Source organism: Neopsephotus bourkii, unplaced genomic scaffold, assembly GCF_033783945.1.
Source record: "Neopsephotus bourkii isolate Nb327-2 ecotype Australia unplaced genomic scaffold, CSIRO-AGI_Nbou_v1 NB_940, whole genome shotgun sequence".
Lineage (NCBI taxonomy): Eukaryota > Metazoa > Chordata > Aves > Psittaciformes > Psittacidae > Neopsephotus > Neopsephotus bourkii.
In genome coordinates, this window is record NW_026901434.1 from 301,600 (window position 1) to 321,900 (window position 20,301).

Here is a 20,301-nt window from a genome sequence, read left to right on the forward strand (position 1 = left end):
CCACAATGCTGTGGGGTTCCTACAAAAGCTACGCTTACCACACATGCCAAACTACTATGAGAGTATTAACTGCATATGCATATAACCCAGGTTATTGTTTCCAAAGTGTGTACCTGCATCTAGATACTTCTGGGGAAGGTGCATGGATTTAGTACAACTATAAACAACCCTGAGCCAATTAAACCAACTGAAAGGTAGATCAAATAAACTTGGCTTAACCTGACCTGGGAGAGCCCTCTAATTTTACCTGGCTTTCAATCAATGCTGTGACATCAATATGCACAAGTCTGCTACATGGTCACTGCAAGCAAAAATAACTTGAGCTCAGCAATTAGAAGAGCTTTTTTTAAATTACACTTGTGTTTCTAAGAGCCAGACTGCAGTTTCAGGTTTTCAGAAGACAGCTATAAAGCTGTGAAAGGTTTTTAATGGACAAAGTGCTTTTAGCTGTTAACAGTAATTATCTAGCACTTCCCAAATGCTTTTCATCTGAGAGCTGTGTGCCTTGCAATTAACATCCCCTGAAAGATAAACACAGGAGCAGGAGAATTAGCTCTGCAACAGGCATTAAGCTGAGTCACAAAAAGGTGCAGTGACTTGGGTACAGCCATGCAGTGAGTCAGTGCTGCAGCAGCAGGACTACAGTGCACTGCTCTCATCCAGGTGCCATGAGCAGCTTTTGCTGGAAGTCTGCGGGAGATGCAAATAAAGAGCAAATAAATATTCCTCTTCCGCACTTAAATCTGCTGCATTCTGCTAAATCCTGCTCCTGCACCAACCTTTGAAACCGTCACCTGAGTGTGAATGAGTGGAGAGTCAGCAAACACTGGCGAGGGAGATCTCCCATGCCATGCCCCTTCTAGACACACTCCCCCTGCCCAGCTCCTCAAGCTCTCAGCAGCCCTTTCCCCACTCTGCCAGGGGCATTTCCAGTCTCTCCATCCACAAACCACAAACCCAGGCCCTCAAGGTGGGTTTTGGCATTTGCACCACGATGTCAGAGCGACTGGTACAGATTTCTCTGACCCAGATGGTGCTGGGAGCTGGAGACCACAGCAGAGGATGTGGACTTCTTCAGCTGCCACCTTCAGAGCAGTCTCCCCCTTCCCTACCATGCACAATCAGACCCTACCTTTGTTTAAGGGGGAGTTTTCCAGCCCTTTTCTCTTCCTCCTCCAACCTCCTGCGAGCTTCTTCCAGCTGGGTGAGAGGGTTGGGGGCTGGATTGGGTGGCATGGTGGGATCTTGGATGAAGGGGTGAGAAGGCTGGACGACGTTTCGGAGCTGGGCACTGACCCATGGATGTACCGCAACAGGTCGCTCGATGGAGAGGGATCGGACCATATCATGGGACAGCTGCTTCTTAGCACCAGAAGAGCTGCACACAAACACAAAGGTTTTACACGAATCAACAAGATGCTTTGCACAGGTACACAGTCACTCCTAAACAGACCTAAAGCTTTTGCATCTGGACATAGGCACCCCTGGGAAGTTCCTTACAGCATGGCTTCTGAAGGAAAGGGGAGCACCATCCACCTCTAGAGAAGATTTCAGGAGAGCAAGTCCTGAGACATCAGGGTGAGCAAGCCAACCCTGACACAGAGTCCACAGATCTGTTTAAGGGCTCTCATCAAGACCACAGTACATAAAAATAAAACCAGCAAAAGGCAGCTCCACCATTTGTGACATTCCCCCAGAAGATGGCCTTCTACGTGCTGCCAATGTTGCCAGGCTGGGAGCCTCTCCATGACCTGCTGGTCAGCATCCAGGGAAGGGGATGTTGCAGAGATGTGCTTGTCCTTCCCCACCTCCAGCAGCAGAACCTGTTGCCTTACTTCACAGTGGCCTGGCACTGCCTACAGCCCTGGCACTCAGCCCCAGCTGCCTGCAGTGCAGCTCATCCTGACCTCTATCATCAAGCAAGAGAAGAAACCACCAGCAGTTTGACCACTCAGCCACCAGCGCAGTGGTTCCAGAAAGGACAAGACCCCGGATCCCTCTTGTCAACACCCAGCAAGTGCTGTGTTTTGCCAGACTGACCAGACTGTGATTAAGGATCAGTGCCCATCGGAGTTATGTTTGACGACAGAGAGATTCCCGAGACAGCCACATCCTTGGCTCCACTCTAGGCAAGTGAGGCTATCCCAGAGGATGCTCCCAGCAAGCCAAAATGCTGGGCAACCCTGAACTGTGCTAAACTGCTTACTCAGGACCAATGGCTAAAGTGCATCAGGTACCTACATTTCTATCAGCACCCTGCAGGAGTAACAGGTATTTACAAACAGGTGAAAATCCTGCATGCTACGTTATCCACCCTGGAACCACAGAGATAATTCATGAGATTCCCTGGGGCTGCAATCTTCCGCCATGGCCTCAAGTTATCCTTCAGAAAAAAACAGACCTAATAGCCCCTAAGCAATCCTCAGTCTCCAAAGGGTCTAAACCCCTGTGCCTGGTGGGTTCTTGTCTTCCTGAGATCTCCAGGAACACGGCAGAGTGTTGGTCAGACTAGACACCCATGCTTTGTGCAGGGGATGCAATACCATAGCATGAAGACCCCTCGCTCTGCCCGCCCTTACCCATGGTTTGTTTTCTTATGCCTGCTGATCTCCTTCTCTCCTTCTATGATCCACTGAAGGATCTTCTGGTTTCTCTCCACGTCTTCAGGAGATCCTGGCATCTCATAGTTGGCACCATCACTTTTCCCTGAATCGGTCTTCTTAACATTTCTTTTTGAGAGCAGACTTGCTTTCCCACTGCAAGAACAAAGCTTGAGACATTAGCGCTTTGCCTAAGCCAAACCACTGCAGACCATGGCAGAGGATGGACATGTCTATCTCCAGACACATTCAGGCTGCCAGTCTGGTGCTCCTGCAGTGCAGATGTGCCCCTGGCTGCCTTCCAGAGCCCCCTGGCGTTACCATAGCTCAAAAACCAACCGTGAGCCCAAGAGCAAGACTGGCTAGACCTAAGCACAGCAGACTTCTCTGTCCAGCCACCTGCAAGGCCTTCTCCTTAGGCCAAATGAGCTATGGCCACATGGCAAGATCTCCTGCCACAAGAAGGGCTGTGTTACACCTCCGGCTCTTTGCTCAGAGCAGGAAGTTCATTCTGGTGCTGCAATCTGTTGCTGCTTCTCCATGCCAAACCACTGCTTCAAACCTGGACCTTTCCCATCACCCCACAGGTTCACTGATACCCCAAACTGCTGACCTGCCATGCCCTGCATTTGCTTCTCACCCCAAGTTGAATCAAGGCTTCTCATCATGGTGGAAGATCACATCCTAGCAGGGTGGGCTGCCTTCCGTGCCCTCTCATGCACTGGGAAGCACAGCCACTTCAAACACTGTAGCCAGATGGATGTCAGGTAGTGGCCAACACTACTATACAGAGGCTCCTACAGAAATCCCATGTGCCCAGCTAAGCTGCCCCATGCTCACAAGGCCACATGGAACTCATGCATGCTGGCCAGTCCTTGTCACAGCCTGTAATTTTGTGGGACCCCCACTATCATAATCATCCACTTGCTGTACTCCATAGGACTTCCCTACCTCTGTTTCTGCATGCTCACTAACACACATAGGAGAAATAATCTTAACACCACAGAGGAGTCACAGGCCTTCAGACAGCTTTGGTGATTTTCTTGGGAAAACCCTGGGGAGGGGGTGCTGAAGATCTACAAAGGCAGGATGAACTGACAACTGCTCTCTTCTCCCTGCTCGAGGACTAGTGGGTATCAAATGAAATCCTCCAGCAGCAGGTTCAGTGCAAACAAAAAATCCCCTTTTTCTGCAGGTTGTAATCAATCACAGACACAGCAGCCAGGGACTGAAGGGACAGCAGCTCGGCTGGGGTCAACCAGGAGCCAAGGTTAACAAGGAGCCAAATGAGCCACTGCAAGAGACTGCTGGCTGCCAAGCGAGACCAAACTTTGCTGCAACATTTTGTCTTGTGAAGTTCCTAACCCGGGGACTGTCATGAACTAGGAGTTTGTGCCAGAGGAAGAACAGCTCTGAACATGCCCTCTTATAACTCCCTTAAATACATGCTAGAGACAAGCTCTGTGTCTAGGATGGGGCTTTGGGTTGACCCAGCATGGCCATGCTCATGCTCTGTTGAAATAACCTTTCCCCCATAGAAACAGTGCAGATTTAAATGCTTCTCTCTCCCTGGAGCTTGGGCTGCCTCTGCACTCTGCCTGGAAAGCTGGTCCTGCCCACCGCAAACCCAACCACCCGCCTTCACTAACTATCCCACCCCTGGTACAGTGCAAAGCAACACTCCAAACTCATGGCCTTAGGGAACCGACACAGCTCTCCACTGCGGCTGATCCATCACCATCCCTTACCCTGGGCAGCCCACTCTCATCTTTGCAGTCATCGAGTAACAGGCCTAGCAGGACCCGCCATAGCAGAGGAGTTTTGCCCTTTCACCTCAGCACAGAGGGGATGGAGAAATTCAAGGGGCCAAGGGAAAGTGAACAAAAGCCCACAGGCAGCAAGACATCTTTTCTGGGTAGAGGGTCCCCTAACCCAGAGAGCATCCCCTTGGGACAGGATGCCACAGCAGTACCACAGCATCCATCGCTTTGCTAGGAAGAGAAAGGAGCCCTTCTGGTGAATGGTTTAGGACCTGCAATAAGGAGGGCTTTTTTGTCCTCTCATAACACCTTATGAGATCAGCCTCTTACCCAGACCCTGAGACACAGCCCTGTACTTAGAAACTCCTGATGCATGGGGAAGTAGACCAGCATCTGTAATTTCTAAGCACCTCCACTGCTTTAAGGAGCAGAAAACTTACTTTACAACCAAGACCGTTAAAAATCCCAGGAAGAGGTGTCTTTTGGCACCAGATCAGAAAGATTAAAAGGGGTCTATAAGGATTACTGGGGTCTATAAGGATTACCAGGGGCACATCCATTTCTGAAGGGAAGAGCAGTGGGAGGCAGTCAAACTATGTCCCAGCACAGGCTTTCACAACAACATGTGGTTCAGACACTGTTTCACTAACATGCTACAGCTGTTTATGAAAGAGCTTCCTAACGAAGCCACAGATCTGGGATTCCTGTTAGGTGTTGCTTGACTCACCTGTAGCCTAAAGAGTCCATGGGGACAGGGGCCATGCCCAAGTTTTCAGTGTAGTTTTGTGTCTTTGTTGCATAGTTATGTGAATCTACATTCCAAGCAAAGCTGTTCTGCACTCGCTGCGTGGCCTCAGCCTCGATCTGCTCTTTTGGTTTCATCATGCTGTGGTGATGGATATGGTGGTAGACGTGTTTATGGTGGTATAAGTTAGATGCATCCAGTTTCATTCCTGATTTTGTTGCGTGCTTGCCATGCCCTGGAGGAATTGTTCCGAGTGTCCCTGACAGTTTTCCTAAGTGGCCGCTTTCTGGGGACCGTGGCTTAGGAGAGTGGCGTCCAGGTCCTGGAGACTGGCAGCCTGGTGTTTTCATCACACGCTGTACGTGTTCATCAAGGATGCTTTCTGGGTTTTCTTCATGAGCATCTCTCATCTGCATCCCAGCGCAGCCCATCTCAGAGTAACGAGGAGCAAAGTGATGAAAGGCTTGGGCGGAAGGCATCTTGTGGCTAATGACTGAGGGACCAGAAGAGATATCTGCATCCTCACCTTCTTCTTCCTGCAAGAAACATGAGAACAATCAGAGAATGACAGCAGAGTGTTGAAAGGGTCCCCAGTCCCACTTCCCACTCGCAGCGGGACTGCTGCCAACCTTTGAGTCAGTCCTGGCTTAGACCAACCAGATCCTGAAAACCTTCAAGACAGAGATCCACCAGCCCTCCAGAAACCTGTCCCAGAGTGTGCCACCCTCCTGCAAGGAATTTCCTGATGCTCAGTCCAAGCCTGTGCAGTCTTGCTGCCACCAAGGAGAGCTGCTCATGTCTATGTACCTGCTTTTTGAGCCACCATTAGTAAGGGCCTCCATGCATTACCCAAAGAGACTGAGGCAACTTCTGACAGGCAGCCCCCACACCACAACCATGGTTTACAGATGCAGCTTTCTGACAAGCCTAACGACTCAATCAGATGTATGACTGGGCAGAGCTTACTGAAAAGCTCCTATGTCCCTCGAAGGTGGTTCTCTAACAACCACCGCCAGCAGAAACACAACTTACTGCACTGTACCTGTGCTTCCTATGAGCCTTTGTAATGCACTGCCTCAAATCCTATTAGATAAAGCCCAAAGCGGCAGGATATGTGGCAAAACAGCTCGGGAGCCAGGAAGAGGGGAGTTTCTCACCCAAATGGCTATTTCACATGGTAAAGCCAACAGTGGGCTTGTAATGGAAGGGAACAACTGAAGGGCGACAGCAACATGAATGGTTTTGAAAATCAAACATGGATTTCTCCCAGGCCTGCTACAGGCTGGAGTGAAATACTTCATGCAGATAAAGAAACAGGCTGGAACTAACTGCTTGTTCTTGCAGTTCACAATGGTCTAGGACACAGTGTTAGCAACTTCAGTCCTTGCCAGGAAGAACAAAACTCCTCCATGCTGACAGCCACAGTTTTGATGCTGACAAACTACTTCATACTCCAACATAAACTCAGGTATTTATGAAGTTTCTTTATTGGAAGTCAGGATTCCTATTTTTTTTAATTACATAAGCAGGATTCCAGCGAGTCCTTTAATCCTGCTCTCTTTTCCTCCTTTGGCATGTAAAGAAAACACTTGCAGCACAGGATATCTCTGTCCTGCCAGATAAATGCATCTGCTAGAAAACACTGACTCCCATCAGCTCTGCCTGTCAGATGTCATCATCCATCACTTGCTAACCAGCTTCAAAGTTTCAGCTGCCAACCACACAGAAAGCACATAACAGACTTCCTCCCAGTTGTCACACCTGGGGACAAGGCAATGTCAGGCTTTGAAAATGCCAAAGGCATGGGCACCGCAAGCCTGGGGGTGTGACATGATGCCCACATCTGGAGGGGACACACCACTTTCTAACAGATTGCTTTGAAGAACTTCAGAGGCACCTTCCATCTACAGCCACATTGCTGCAGCTGCCAACTGCTGTCCCTGGGAACCTAGCTCAGGGACAAGAAAAGATGAAGCATGTGCTGTCTAAATCCCTGCCACCGGGGTAAGCGTTTATGAGCAGTTTGTGGTAATCTGATAGGCTCAGCGCTTGATAGGCTTTTAGGGCTGATGCTCTGTGGAAAACACTAAGGTTTAAACATCAGCTAACGTGCAGGGAAAGACGTGAGCCATGCGCTGATCCCTGAGGAACAGCAGTGTGCCCTTTCTGCTCAGGGCCCAGAGCTCCAGCAGGGCTCTGCTCTCACACTGGAGCAGAGTGGCACGAGAGTGACAACCTGGGATGATCCGGCCAAATGGGTGCTTGGGATTTGGGAAATCCTCTGGCTCCCTGGAGCTCCATTTTGCCGGTAACTGGGACCTGGTAGTTTGCTTTGCTCCAAGAATAAGGTTAGGGTGGATTAAGGGAAGGAGAGGGATGCATTGGCTCTCTCTGTTTGCCTTGGCTCAGCTCATCTGTGCCACTGAGCAGGAGATCTGGATCCCAAGCATGTCCTCAGGCAGGAACAAGTGCTGCTGAGGTGGGCTGTGTACAGGCAGGCCTGGGCAGCTGGCTTCCCACCCCCTAGCATGGGTCTCAGCCCTGCATCAGATAAGAAAGCCCCAACAGTGAGAAAACAGTAGGTAGTGAAGATGTCCCTGCTCATTGCAGTGGGGTGGACTACATGACCTTTCAAGGTCCCTTCAAACCCAAACTATTCTCTGATTCTGTGAATTGGGGTGCCTATCCCAAGCTGCCCTCTCTCCCTGTGCAGGGCAGAGGGTCTAGTCAAGGCTGCAGATGCCAGTTCTGATGAATCTTTTCACCAAAAAACTAGTGAGGTCGGGGCAACCCAGGTGGGGATTGTAATGCAGGACTTTGAACATAGCAGAGTCAAGCTTTGGCTCAGCCACACACACCGGTGCACTGCAAGGTGCTCCTAGCTGGTGTTACCTGATCGCAGTCTGTGCCTGGCAATGCAGTAGCAGCCTTCCCTTCCTCCCAGACCTGCCTGCACCCAGCTGTACATGACTGCCACTTAGCCTGCATCCCTCTGTGCAGCAAGCACAGTCAGAAGAAAGGGACTGCAAGACGACAAGACCAAGAGGCAAGGCAAGAGGCAATATCTGCAGCGTTTTACACCAAAAAGAACTGTGGGTCTGGGAAGCCTCCCTCCAAGGGCTCAGCTTCCCTGGACGCAGGGGTGGCTTGGGCCCTAGAGCTGTGCTTCAGCATCTTGCTGCAGTGAGCTGGTCAAAGCTTGGCAGCAGCACAGCCTCTCGCAGGTGGGGAGGCCCCGGTGCCATAACCACTAGATGGTGCTTTGTTGACACAGTATTGTCAGAAACCTCTTCCTTCAGCTCCCAAAGGCAGCGGCAGCCACAGAGAGCAGGCTTCAACTTTGCTGACTGTCTGCTGAGCTATTTTTACTCTCCAGGAAGGTTGGGGGTGCCCTTCCCTTTGAATTAGGAGGGAGAGACCTGCACTGATGAGCTATGGGCAAGCAATATCTTCCTGCAAACCTCCTCTGCCTTCTCCCAGTCCCACCCATCAGGCTGTTGCTGGTGGTTAGGGCAAAACAGCTCACCTAACCACAAGTGCGCTTTCGATCATCATGCAGATGATTTCCCTCTCTAGTTAGGCCATATTTTATACCCAAACAGCGCGAATCTCAGCAGTGGCTTTGCTTTCCCTGGGTTATTTTCAATTTGCTCAGTTCAGACAAGGACAGAATGATCTGTATGATAGGATACTGATCAGTACGATATGATACTGCAGCTTCCATGCATGGACACGAGACTGAAGTGGTTCAAATAGTCATAAGGGAACACACATCTCCTCTAATCCTCTCCCACGTTGCTCAAAATAATGAATAAATTCAGAATTTTGGTGGTGTTGTTTTTTTTTTTTTTAAGAAAACAGAAACCTTACTTTTTTTTCAGCAAAAGGCATTTGGTTTTAAATCAGATGCCTCTTCTCCACGTTGCTGTGATGCGGCTTTGAAAGGGAACCTGCAGGCAGCTCAGCATGGGGGAGAAAAGTTATTTTTCCCTAGGTCTTGCAAAATATTTCCAGCTTCTCTGCTAAGCTGGTAAGTGCCCACTGTGAGTAACGCTGGTGGTTTTCCCTCTGCTGCTGTGCAGTGAGCCCTGCAGACGCAGTAAGACACGGTTAAGCCCTGTAGTCCTGGTGCTCAGGTTGCAGAGAAAAGCTCTGTGACCTATCAGAATCCAAGCTCTCCTCTTGCTGATACCAGCAGCTCCTGCACCTTAAGTGCTGACCTAAAAGAGCTACAATTGCTTACTCTGAGTTTTTCCTGAATGGCTAATACCAGATGCCAGCCAGTCAATGAAATACATTCTGGAGACAGCAAGGAGGCTTAATATATAGTGTTAGTGGGAGTCCTGGGCTTAAAAATAGATTATGTCACACAAAAATGTGTTTCAACAGACTTAAATTTATTCCCTGGTATAGAGGTATTTGCTGATTTTATGGTATTGCTACTGGCAGCTTCTTCAAGGAGAGGGCTGGGATAATGTAGTCTGGTACAGGTGGCAGCTGCAACTGAGCCATGGGAGGAGGAAGACTGCTCTAGGATTGTGTCAGCAGAAAATGCTGCTGTTACATTGGCTTAATATAGAAAGCAATAGGTACCAGGTGGAGAAATTCCAGAAGTACAGGAATCTGACAGGAATCTAACCGGAATCTAACCTAATCTCACTGGCTTTTTCTGGCTGGATGCTAGATGCAGAGGTGTCAGAAGTCTGCTGGACAATGCTTGGGGCTGGAAGGAACCTTACCAATCCTCCTGCCTTCCTAACTTCCCTGCATTTGAAATGCAGATGTGATTTAACATGAACACTTAAACCTACAGCTCCTTCCTGTTTAAAGACCTGCTAGATGAACATTTAAAAATACTCTGATGGGGCTGTAGGGTCTGCCCTAGAGCCTCAGCCTCTCTGAAAGCACAGAGCTAGCCAGAACAGACACCAACACTTCTGCTTTAAGGCAGAGCTGTGGGTTACTGAGCACAGAGCCTTTGCCTCAGGGCCATGGCAGCTATTAACTGCAGAGACCCACAATTATTTCACACAGGGTTGTAGCTATACTGACACTGGTAATGTTCAGTAACACTGTGGTGTTCTCTGAAAACTCTCCTGTATCCCCAGCACAAAATGTACAGGTACCAATGACATGCATCATCTCAGAAGATATGGTGTGAGTAGTGCTGAACAGAGTGTCTCACACAGGTAGTACTACACAACCAATACCTCACTCTCTCCCTTTTGGACCTTGTTGTGATGCTAAAGACCTTCCACACTTCCCTTGGTTCATCCACCAAGTCTTCGAGCTCTGAAAGGCCCCAGTGGTACCAGGGCTCACAGCATGTAGTGCTGGGTTGGGTTTCCCCAGCCACCCATGTGCCCAGGAGAGGATTTTTGGATGCTACACCTGATCAGTTCCAAACTTTCTAGGGATGTGCTAGGCACTGATGGGGAGAATCCTTGCCTGATAGTAGACACAAACATCTCACATCAGCTAGGCACTGATGGGCAGAAACAGCCTGATAGCACACACAAATATCTCCAAGCATAACACCATCTGCCATCTGATTACTAATTGTGGGGAAAATAGGGATCACACAAAACCCCACAGGTGAAGGCAAACCCCTGTTACATAGTACCCACCCTCACATGGAAGGGACTGCTCACAAAGTCAGGAGAGCAAGGGTGCCTAAAGGATGATGGAGACCATCCACAACCCCTAACTGGTGGCAGAAGTGGGTAGTGCTGTGCCATAGTTGATATCTAAACTCAGGGACGGAGTGCTGGAGCTCACAGAGCCCTGAAGATATGGGGGAACAGCACTGTGGAAGATCCTGGGGCAACGTGAGACTCCAGGAGCCTCTGTGCAAGTGATGACCATGGCTGTTAGAGCAGGGAAGTGGTCAATCCAGTTGCTTCTACAGCAGCTGAACTGTACACCCTGTGGTGTACAGTACACAGCCAGACTCCCAGGCTGTGAGAGGGGGCAAGGAGGTTACTAACCGCTCGAACGCGTTTAAGGCGCTCCTCTAACTTCTCCTCTGCTTCACGTTCCTTTTGTACTTCTTCCAAACGATTGATCAGTTCTGCAGCAAACTTCTCTGGTTCAACGTGGATATCCTTTGGCATTCGGTATGTACGCTGCAAGGAAAACACACCAGGGGTTAGCGAAAGATGCATGGAAAATCACACGTTTGCTGTGGAGGCTTCGGTAACTGGAAATGCCAGCCGTTCCGGTGCGGAGTTCAGGAAGGGCAGGCTGGCAGGCAGAGGTACAGCCCAGGACCAGGGGGCTGGAAGCTGAGCCATCACCACTGGCTGGCACCAGCTCCACACACCACCCCATGTAAGGGGAAGGTTTCCTGGAGGCACAGCTCAATGAGCTCTTTTGGCATCAAGCTCCACTTTGGGATGGATGTGCTTGCTCCCATGTACACAGGGTCAACAGGAATATCCTGATCTCAAAGGGTGGGGAAAGGTTGTACAGAGAAAACTGAAAAATCATGCTTATAGCAGTGATGTTTTGACTTTGATAGAAGGAGGACTCTTACACATTCATTCAGCTCACTCCAGGTGGATCAGCATATGCTGGTCTATCTGCAGATCTAGCCCACAGCCACAGAAAGAAGTGGAAATTCTGTCACCTCCAGGCACCTTACTTCCCTCCATCTTCTGTTACAGCTTAGTCCAGCCACAAAAGGCTGTGATTCCCACAAAGCATCCTCTCTTACTAGAGAATCCTGCAGGATTGCATCTTAGCTCTTCAGAGCTGTGCAACCAGCAATCCCCTGCTTGCTCTGTCAATACAGCAACCTTACAAGCACAGAGATACAATTTTTCTGCTTGCTCTGGGTGAACAAATGAATATTTCTGAATTTCAAGGGCATTCTTCCTTCCTAATGCTGAGCTACTTTGTTCTTAAATTCCTGAGCTCTGGGATAAGAAGTTTGTGTACTGAAGTATGAAGCTATCAGCTGCTGGTTTTTTCCCCCTCATTTTTATTCCTTCTGCATTATTTTGTTAAAATAGTAGAAAAAATAACACAGCAGAGTTAAAAATTTAATTTGGAGAAAAAAAATATACGGAGAATTCAACAGTATAAAAACCTGCATTCAAATAGTTCGATACCAACATGAGAGATATACACACTCTAGGACCAGAGATAAAATGAAATGTGAAGATGTGAGATAATTCACAGCAAAAGAACAAATGCAGCACCAGAAGCAGACATCGAGCTTGAAATCTTTAAAGGAGGATGAGAGACCACCCAAATATATCCCAGATCAGCCAAAAGATCAATGTGGAAGACTAAAATAAACCTGACAAAAAGTATGCAAATCACATCGGGTTTTCATTCTGCCAGCTCCCAAGTGGAAGGCAAAGGAAGAAAAACAGAGGCATCGAGAAGCTAAAGACATCTTTTGTGACAGCCGAGTTGGGTTGCAGAGTCTCAGTTAAAGCATCACTTGGTTTGTTCGCTGAGAGCAAGACCCAACCCTGCCAGCAAATCCCAGTCCCAATGCTGTGGCCTTCCCTTCCATTCTGGATGGTGCTGTGCTGCAGCATCCCAGGGGACATCTGCACACACCATGCAGCTTTGCAGGCATAGGGCTGCCTGCTCTAGCACCAACTTTCCGTGACAAGCAGAGGGGCTGACAGCTCTGAAGCTGTCCCACGTAGGACAGTCCCATCCAAGCTGGAAAGGGCCCCAACCACCCATCCCGTTTATCCAGGGATGCGGATGCTGGGGAGGGCATAAGCATGTTTAAACTACCAGGTGGCTCCCACCCTGGCATGGCAAACTCTGCTGCCACCAGGTCCTCCAGCAAATCAATGGCCTGTATCAAAAATAAATACTGCAGGAAAAGATTTCCATCAACAAAAAATGACATTTAGTCTTGAAATATTGGCACACAGGCTGAAGTGGCATGCTTCATCCCAGAGCCTGGAATTTGTGCTGTCCAGAAATGGGCCCCAGACATGCTCCATTATGGGGGAAGGCATGACAGAACTTGTCCCTGCTCTGTTACTCCCTGGGGAGCTTTTAGGATCCAACTGATATCTCCCTATTCCCCCTGCATAGCCCAAGGGAACACTTCTGGCTAAGGCAGTCTGCTTTCATCAGAAACCCCAAACCCATGACCACCACCATGCACCTGGTGAGGCAGTGCCAGCGACTCCCTAAGGAGGGAAATCTCTCTCTTGCCTGACAAGTCGCAACCCGTCAGTGGTGTGTTCACTCCTTCCTGCCACCTCAGACATGCCAACTCTCCCTGCGGTTGTTTATACGACGCAGCACCAAGTCCTGCTCCGTTAGAAACTTAATGAGCCTAATGAGAGGCAGGTTGGTGCTCAGCAGTTACAGTCCTGGGTCTCCCTGCTGCAGCTACCACAGTGGCTTCCATGGAAAAGCCCAACTGGGAAAGAATTTCCCTTTACTTTCAAAGCCTTCGATGCATTGCAGCATCCCAAACCAAAGTCTCTCCTGAGCCCCCAGCAATAGTGGGTGCAAAGGCTGATGTTTGCTAACCTGCATGTTCAAGTCCTGTTACAATAAGGTGGTTGCCTCCAGGCTCAGCAAAGCTTAAGTACCACAGCTCCATCTCTGATGAGGACCTGAAGACATTCAGAGTCACTGCTGTAGCCAGGGAACTCAAGATGACTTTGGTCTTTTATAGCTCTCAAAGTCTGAAGGTGATTAAAGCTTAACTACAGAAATTAAAGTAACTGAACCCAAGAATCTTTAGGATGAACTTTGTTTTCCTCTCTCTTTGATAAACCACTGCATTTGCAAAACCCACTGCCTCATACTTGGAGACTTCCACTCAGTGGGATGGCTTGCAGAGGTCCTGTTCGAGGGTGCAAGATGCAGCCTCCTCTTTGAAGTCATTTCTGCAAGTCTCCCTGACCATCCAAGTTCAAAGCAGCCTCGCATCACTGCACAGATATTGGCTGTAAGTGCCCTGTGTTGTTCTGTAAGGGGCACTCACAGAAAACTCACAAGTAGGATGATGCTCTGAACACTGCTGCTATGGGTCTGACTTTATTCCTAGCTCAAAGGATGAGCTACACAGGCTTCCCCAAAACCAGCAGTACCGCAGAGTAATGAATGCAAATTCTCTGTGCTAAAACAACACAGATAACTGCTGAGGGCTCTCCCTGTCTCCCTGGACAGCAAACATGGACTGCATTTACCTGGTTCAAAAGGCTTAAAACGGTGCATTTGAAACGTTTATGGAATAATGGGCTTGACATTGAAGGGAATCACGCTCCATGAAGAGGAATGAAGGGAGACATGCTCCATCCAAGATCAGCCAGGCTGAGCCTATGCCCAGAGGAGGATCCTCCAGGGCTTCAGAATTTTGAACTTGTCCCTGGATTCATGTGGACATACACAGCCCTGCCAGTTTATTGCTCCAAATGCTTTTGTTCCAAATAAAGGGTGCAGAACTCTCCAAGAGCTGTCTGGTTTTGGAGGATCCAGCCCTCCAGTCTGAACCAGAAGGAGATCTCTGGACATTATGGGTCAACAATTCAGAGAGCGAGCTCTATTTAGACCTTTCCATAACCAAACCACGCTGAGTTGTGGAGGTTGCAGAGGACAACAGATGGGAGGGTGAATGCCAGATAGGTTGGCAAGAAAGAAATTGCTTGAAGTGTTCTGCATGAAGCAATCTTTCCTAGTGACAGCTGTGAGGAAGTATTTCCTGGGGTACCTATCACCACAACATTTTCCTTGACATGTGAAGTCTCTGGTACCTTTGGGAAGAAGCAGCCTGCTAAGAACATATGAGATACACAAGCTCTTTAGTAGTTCCACTTAGCTCCTGCTATCATGTTTTCTCCTTTTCTTGAAGCTGACAGAGTCAGATTTGCAACGGATTTGGCTCCATGAGGCTCATGCAGGTTTCGGGTTTTGATGCAATTCACTTTCCCTGAGAAACTGAGTTCTGAGGACCAAGTTGCACATCAGAACACACCAGCATCCTAAATGTCTGGTTTTACTATGATTTATACATGAAAAGGCTGAAAGGGAAGAATTTCACTCTGGTTTGCAGGTTCTCCTTAGGCAGAATAAAGCTCAGCTGCTCTGAGATGAAACAGGAAGTTTTACAACATTATCATTGGCTAGAGGTCTCCAACCAGCCCCAGGGATCCATTTCTGACACATCCAACTGGGTCAAAGAATTCTGTGCTGCTAAATCTCCCTCTTCTACAGGAGGTTTGATGCCTTCATAATGCCTGAGTGGCCAACTTCAGCTCACAAGTCAGTCTTGCAAATTAAAGGAAGACAGCAGGCTAGAGAAGCCAAGAGAAAAGAACTTCTGAACCTCCACCTTTCCCAGATTAATGCAGTCCTCTGTGACACATGGTTTTAAAGAATAAACGGTGTTTCCACACCACAAATGCTTGTTTCAAAGCTCATGGATAGCTGAATTTTAACATCCACGTTAGCAGCATTCAAGGATTAGCAAGGAGTCCCAGTGCTGCAAGGCATTTGAGGAGAATGGCATGAAACGGCTGATGGGAATTCTGAGCATGTTTCCAACTTGCAGGAGCAGAAAGCTCATTTAGCTGTGGTTATCCAGGCAGCACAAGACCGGGCCTCATCCCATACACTCCTTACTTGTACAGCATAGCACAGGGGTCACTCAAAATCTTGTGCTGAACTCAAGCATGCTATGGAAGCCACCTTGCATACATATAGCCCTGCATTCTGTCTTCACCCTTCCTTTGGGAACTGGCTTGCTCTTTCCTTCCTTGGTGCTCCAAGTCTCTGTTTGAATCCAAGAGAGACGCAAAACCACATGAAAAGCAACACTCGTTTGCCATATAATGGGTTCCTGCCAGAGGCACAAAACAAAGGTCTCACTGCTTGCTAGTGATCTTCACCCACTGCATTCCTGGGCAGAGAGCCATTTTACAAAGCACAGCTTTTCCAAACTTGGAGCATTGGTGAGCTGGGAAGTGTGGAAGGTGCAGAACACAGCCATTCGTGCACCAAGATCTCCTGCTGCACAGCAGGGCATCCCACACAACCAGCACATACCTTCATTATTAGGAGGCAGCACAGCTGTTGAACCTAGCAGGCAGTCTCCTATGAACACATAATCAGTAGAGTTTATAGCTTCTGGACCTAACTAAAAGTGCTGCTATTAAAAGTAATATAAGTTCTTTCAGAATTTTGTGTAATAGCCCCATAATTCATTTGTAAGGGAACAGTAAGGTCTCTAAAGGACTTCTGAAATGGCTTTTCGGAAGTAGGAGGTTTTCTACTATCGCTAGGAAAACATGCCATGCATTCTGCAAGCACTATCAGTACAGACTCTGGTTACACTGGTTAGATATGAGTCCATAAAGACATTCACTCAAAGGTTGGAAATTAGTCATTGCTGCATGTTTAAAAGCATGGTAACCACCAGGTCTAGGCAGCTGATGGAGACTGCTTTAGCTGGGGGCTGTGAGATAGGCTAACCACTGGCTTTGGAAAGCACCACTTGAAGAAACATTTGCATGGCTCCTTGCTAATTGGGGACATTTAATTCAATAAGTGTGCAGTTCGAGGTGATTTTAAAAGACTAACTTTATAACATTTCACACTGGTGTTGTCAAAACATATTGTCTAATTACCTTCTCCTTTCTTGCCTGATTGATAAGTGAGGGCAGAGCTGTGCCTCTCTGAAGTCGATGCCAATTCTGTGTCAGTAATTGGCTGGCAGGAGGTGCCAGAGTGTCTGAACTAAACTTTTATTCCCTGGAGAAAGACTAGAACTAACTCAACTTCTCAGACCTCCACTCCCATATAAATATGCATCAAGATGCCTTTTTCCCTGAGACTTAAAATTACAGTGCAGAACCTAATGGGAACAGTGGATGTTTCACAGAAAAATCCTTGTGAAGCATCTATGTGTAGTTTAGGAGGAATATGTAATTCTAAAAGACTGTGTAGATAAGTAGGATAATATAAAAATTTATAAGCAGCAGGTGGCCAATTTAAACCTTGATTTCCCCTCCCTTTTTAAACTGGTTTCCAAAAAGGCTGCTAAAATTTAATGCTAAATAAAACTAATTAGCCTGCAAGGAACTGCTGCTGGAATGACACTTATTCAGTTCAACAAAAGAAATGTTTGGCAGATGGAAGTTTGTTAAAGCAGAGCTCACTATACATATTTAATGCTCCATACTCCGAGTTTATAACCTGCAGTTCACTGAGGCATTGGCAGTGCACACGATCAACAGAAAGGCACTATTATTTTTATCCAAAAGGTAAAGCCACTGACAAGCTTTGAAGTTGGAGAATATTCACTCAGTCGTTCCCACTGTTGGGGAACAGCAACAACAATAACAAAAAATAAAGGCCAAGCTTTCAAACTTCAACTCTAACAAAGCCATGCTTACAGTAAAAACGGCATCGAGTGAAATAAAAAGGCACCCAGCCAGCCTTTTCAACAGTGAGCACACTGTGAAAGCAACTGTATGAAAAGAGAGGTGACTGAGCAAGGATGGCTAGTGAGCGTCCGCAGCCAGGGCTTTTATTGTCAACCCAGTGATCAAAGCACAGGAGACCCTCTTAAATCTAAGGAAAATAATCTAATTTAAAAGGCAAAACAAAGAGTGGTGGTTTGGGGTTTTTGGGTTCTTAAAAAAACCCACCAAATCAGATTAAAACAAGGGTGCATTGCTGCTGGTATTGTGCTGCTTTGAGCAGGCAGGATGAAAACAGCTGTGTCAAGTTTGAAGGCACTTCTGGAGAAAGCAGATGGAAGCTGTTTTTCTCTCTGTTTGATTTGTGCTGGAGTCCAGCTGTCCAAAAGGGAAAGAAGCACCTTTATTCCCTGCTAGATATTAAATGTCACCTGTAACTTCTCACAAAAAGAAAGTAATAATAAGCAGAGCTGCAGATGGTGCTGCAGAGCCCTAGCAGTTATGCTCATCTCCCAGAAGCTGGCTGCTTACCTGGAGCAACTGGAGAGACAGAGTCAGACAAATACTTACGCCTGCACTTTCTTTGCTCGCCTGTCTCATATCCCCAGGCAGGCTTTGCCAAGTCCTTGAGAACAGGTTACAGCTGCCTTTGGCTGCCCAGTGCAGAAATACAGCTTGGGACAGTTGCATTTCTCCCCAGCTGACCTTGGCTGGGAGCTACATCATCCTCTATGTCCAATGACCTCCTACACCTTCCACAAACACCTTCAGCTCACCCGAGGGCATGTAACCTGCTTGCAGGTAAATACCAGCCAGTGCTTCCCTTCTCCAGGAGAAACAGTTGGCTACTGACTGAACAGTTAAGAAAAATTATGCTTTCTGGGGCAGCTCTGGATAATGAATTTGGCAGAAAACTACCAAGCCCTTTCTTAGTACGGTCCACATCCATCTTAAAACATCCTCAAATGAACACAGTGCTAAGGGGGTTAAACTGGAGAAAGCAGAGCAACTGTACACTAGAGCTCTCACATATTTTGCATATTTACCTCTGGGGAAGGAGATAGTGCTACTTACAGGAATGTGAGGTAGTGGCACACGTCCATTTGCTTTGGCACTTTCTTGCATCTCTCTGCGATGCTGCTTTCGGAGTCTGTATGGTGGGATCCCATCTCTGCCGGAATAAAACAACAACATGCCCTGCTTTAGTGCCTTTCTCTGATACCTTACGTTCACTTAAGCTTTGCAGCTGCACAGTGCCAGGTAGGAAACCCCTTTACCTTTGAGAAAGGCTTGGCATGCCCAGCGCAAGTGCAGCAGAACAAGAGGAATCTGTGTGGGGAATGATGCTGACTGAGCTTCCTGCACAAGCAATGCTCTTGGCACTGGGTGTCAGGAGGGACTTACATGGCATCCGCCAGGAGCAGACTGAGGTAGGGCTCCTGCAATCACTGCTCCTGACAGAGGGCAGGGAGAAGGAGTTGGACCACATCCTGGTACCTTTCATAGTTGGTTGCTTTCTCTTAAAGAGCCTGTAATATACACATTAAACCACAGAGCAGACTAGGAGGGGGAGGAGGAGTGGGAGCTCAGTAAGCATCTACACCTTGCTTGGGGAACAAGGTATACATTTTTAAGAGGGCACGACAACTTCTCAAATGGTTTATCAAAGTGAAGGGGTAGGCTCTGCTGCTCTTACGATGATCCCCAACTCAGTCTGAAATTATGGGCTTGATACTGGAGTTACTGTGAAAGGACCTAGCCCTCTCTCCAGAGGAGGCTGGATGAGGTTAGGAAGGGATGCCATGGGCAGTGACATCCAGTCCTATTCAGGTTTGTGCCCTTGCTGGAAAAGCTGGCGACAGAGATCTGTGTCTCTGCAGAGATGAACTGATGGTGGTGGCAACGATCCCTGGTCCCAGAAGACCAGGAGCTGGGTCTGTGGCTCTGCCATGCACTGGGCAGTGGTGCAGACCTGGTGTGCCAGGGTGCATGCAGGGCAGGGTGGACGTCAGTCCCAGTGATGGCATCTCAGGGGGTTCAGAGGCACCAGGCTTTACTAAGCACCCCTAGCGGCAAAGCATCACTGGCTGAATATGACTGCAGGTGAAGAAAGGAAATCACAGTATGCTAGAGATTGGAAGGGACCTCAAAAGATCATCTAGTCCAATCCCCCTGCCGGAGCAGGAACACCTAGATAAGGTTACACAGGAACGTGTCCAGGCGGGTTTTGAATGTCTCCAGAGGAGGAGACTCCACAACCCCCCTGGGCAGCCTGTTCCAGTGTTCTGTCACCCTCACTGAGAAGAAGTTTCTTCTCAAGTTTAAGTGGAACCTCTTGTGTTCCAGTTTGTACCCATTGCCCCTTGTCCTATCATTGTTTGCCACTGAGAAGAGCCTGGCTCCATCCTCGTGACACTCCCCCTTTATATATTTATATACACTAATAAGGTCACCCCTCAATCTCCTCTTCTCCAAACTATAGAGACCCAGCTCCCTCAGTCTTTCCTCATAAGGGAGATGCTCCACTCCCTTAATCATCTTAGTTGCCCTGCGCTGGACTCTCTCCAGCAGGTCCCTGTCCTTCTTGAACTGAGGGGCCCAGAACTGGACACAATATTCCAGATGCGGTCTCACCAGGGCAGAGTAGAGGGGAAGGAGGACCTCTCTCGACCTACTAACCACCCCCCTTCTAATACACCCCAGGATGCCATTGGCCTTCTTGGCCACAAGGGCACAGTGTCGGCTCATGGTCACCCTGTCGTCCACCAGGACCCCCAGGTCCCTCT

At 48.3% G+C, this 20,301-nt stretch overlaps 1 protein-coding gene across 3 annotated transcripts in view; it reads right to left on the reverse strand.

Annotated features, from left to right (window-relative positions):
• Positions 1–20,301, reverse strand: part of AXIN1 (axin 1) — a 72,779-nt gene that overhangs the window by 5,685 nt on the left and 46,793 nt on the right. For 2 of the 3 annotated variants that reach the window (XM_061358214.1, XM_061358215.1), the window contains exons 4-8: positions 18,590–18,686; positions 11,093–11,230; positions 5,088–5,641; positions 2,580–2,756; positions 1,133–1,378 (exon numbers count right to left, since the gene is read on the reverse strand). In XM_061358214.1, coding sequence (XP_061214198.1) covers positions 1,133–1,378; positions 2,580–2,756; positions 5,088–5,641; positions 11,093–11,230; positions 18,590–18,686 — 1,212 coding nt within the window. The remainder of the gene's footprint in view (positions 1–1,132; positions 1,379–2,579; positions 2,757–5,087; positions 5,642–11,092; positions 11,231–18,589; positions 18,687–20,301) is intronic. The other variant, XM_061358216.1, reaches the window with a different exon arrangement.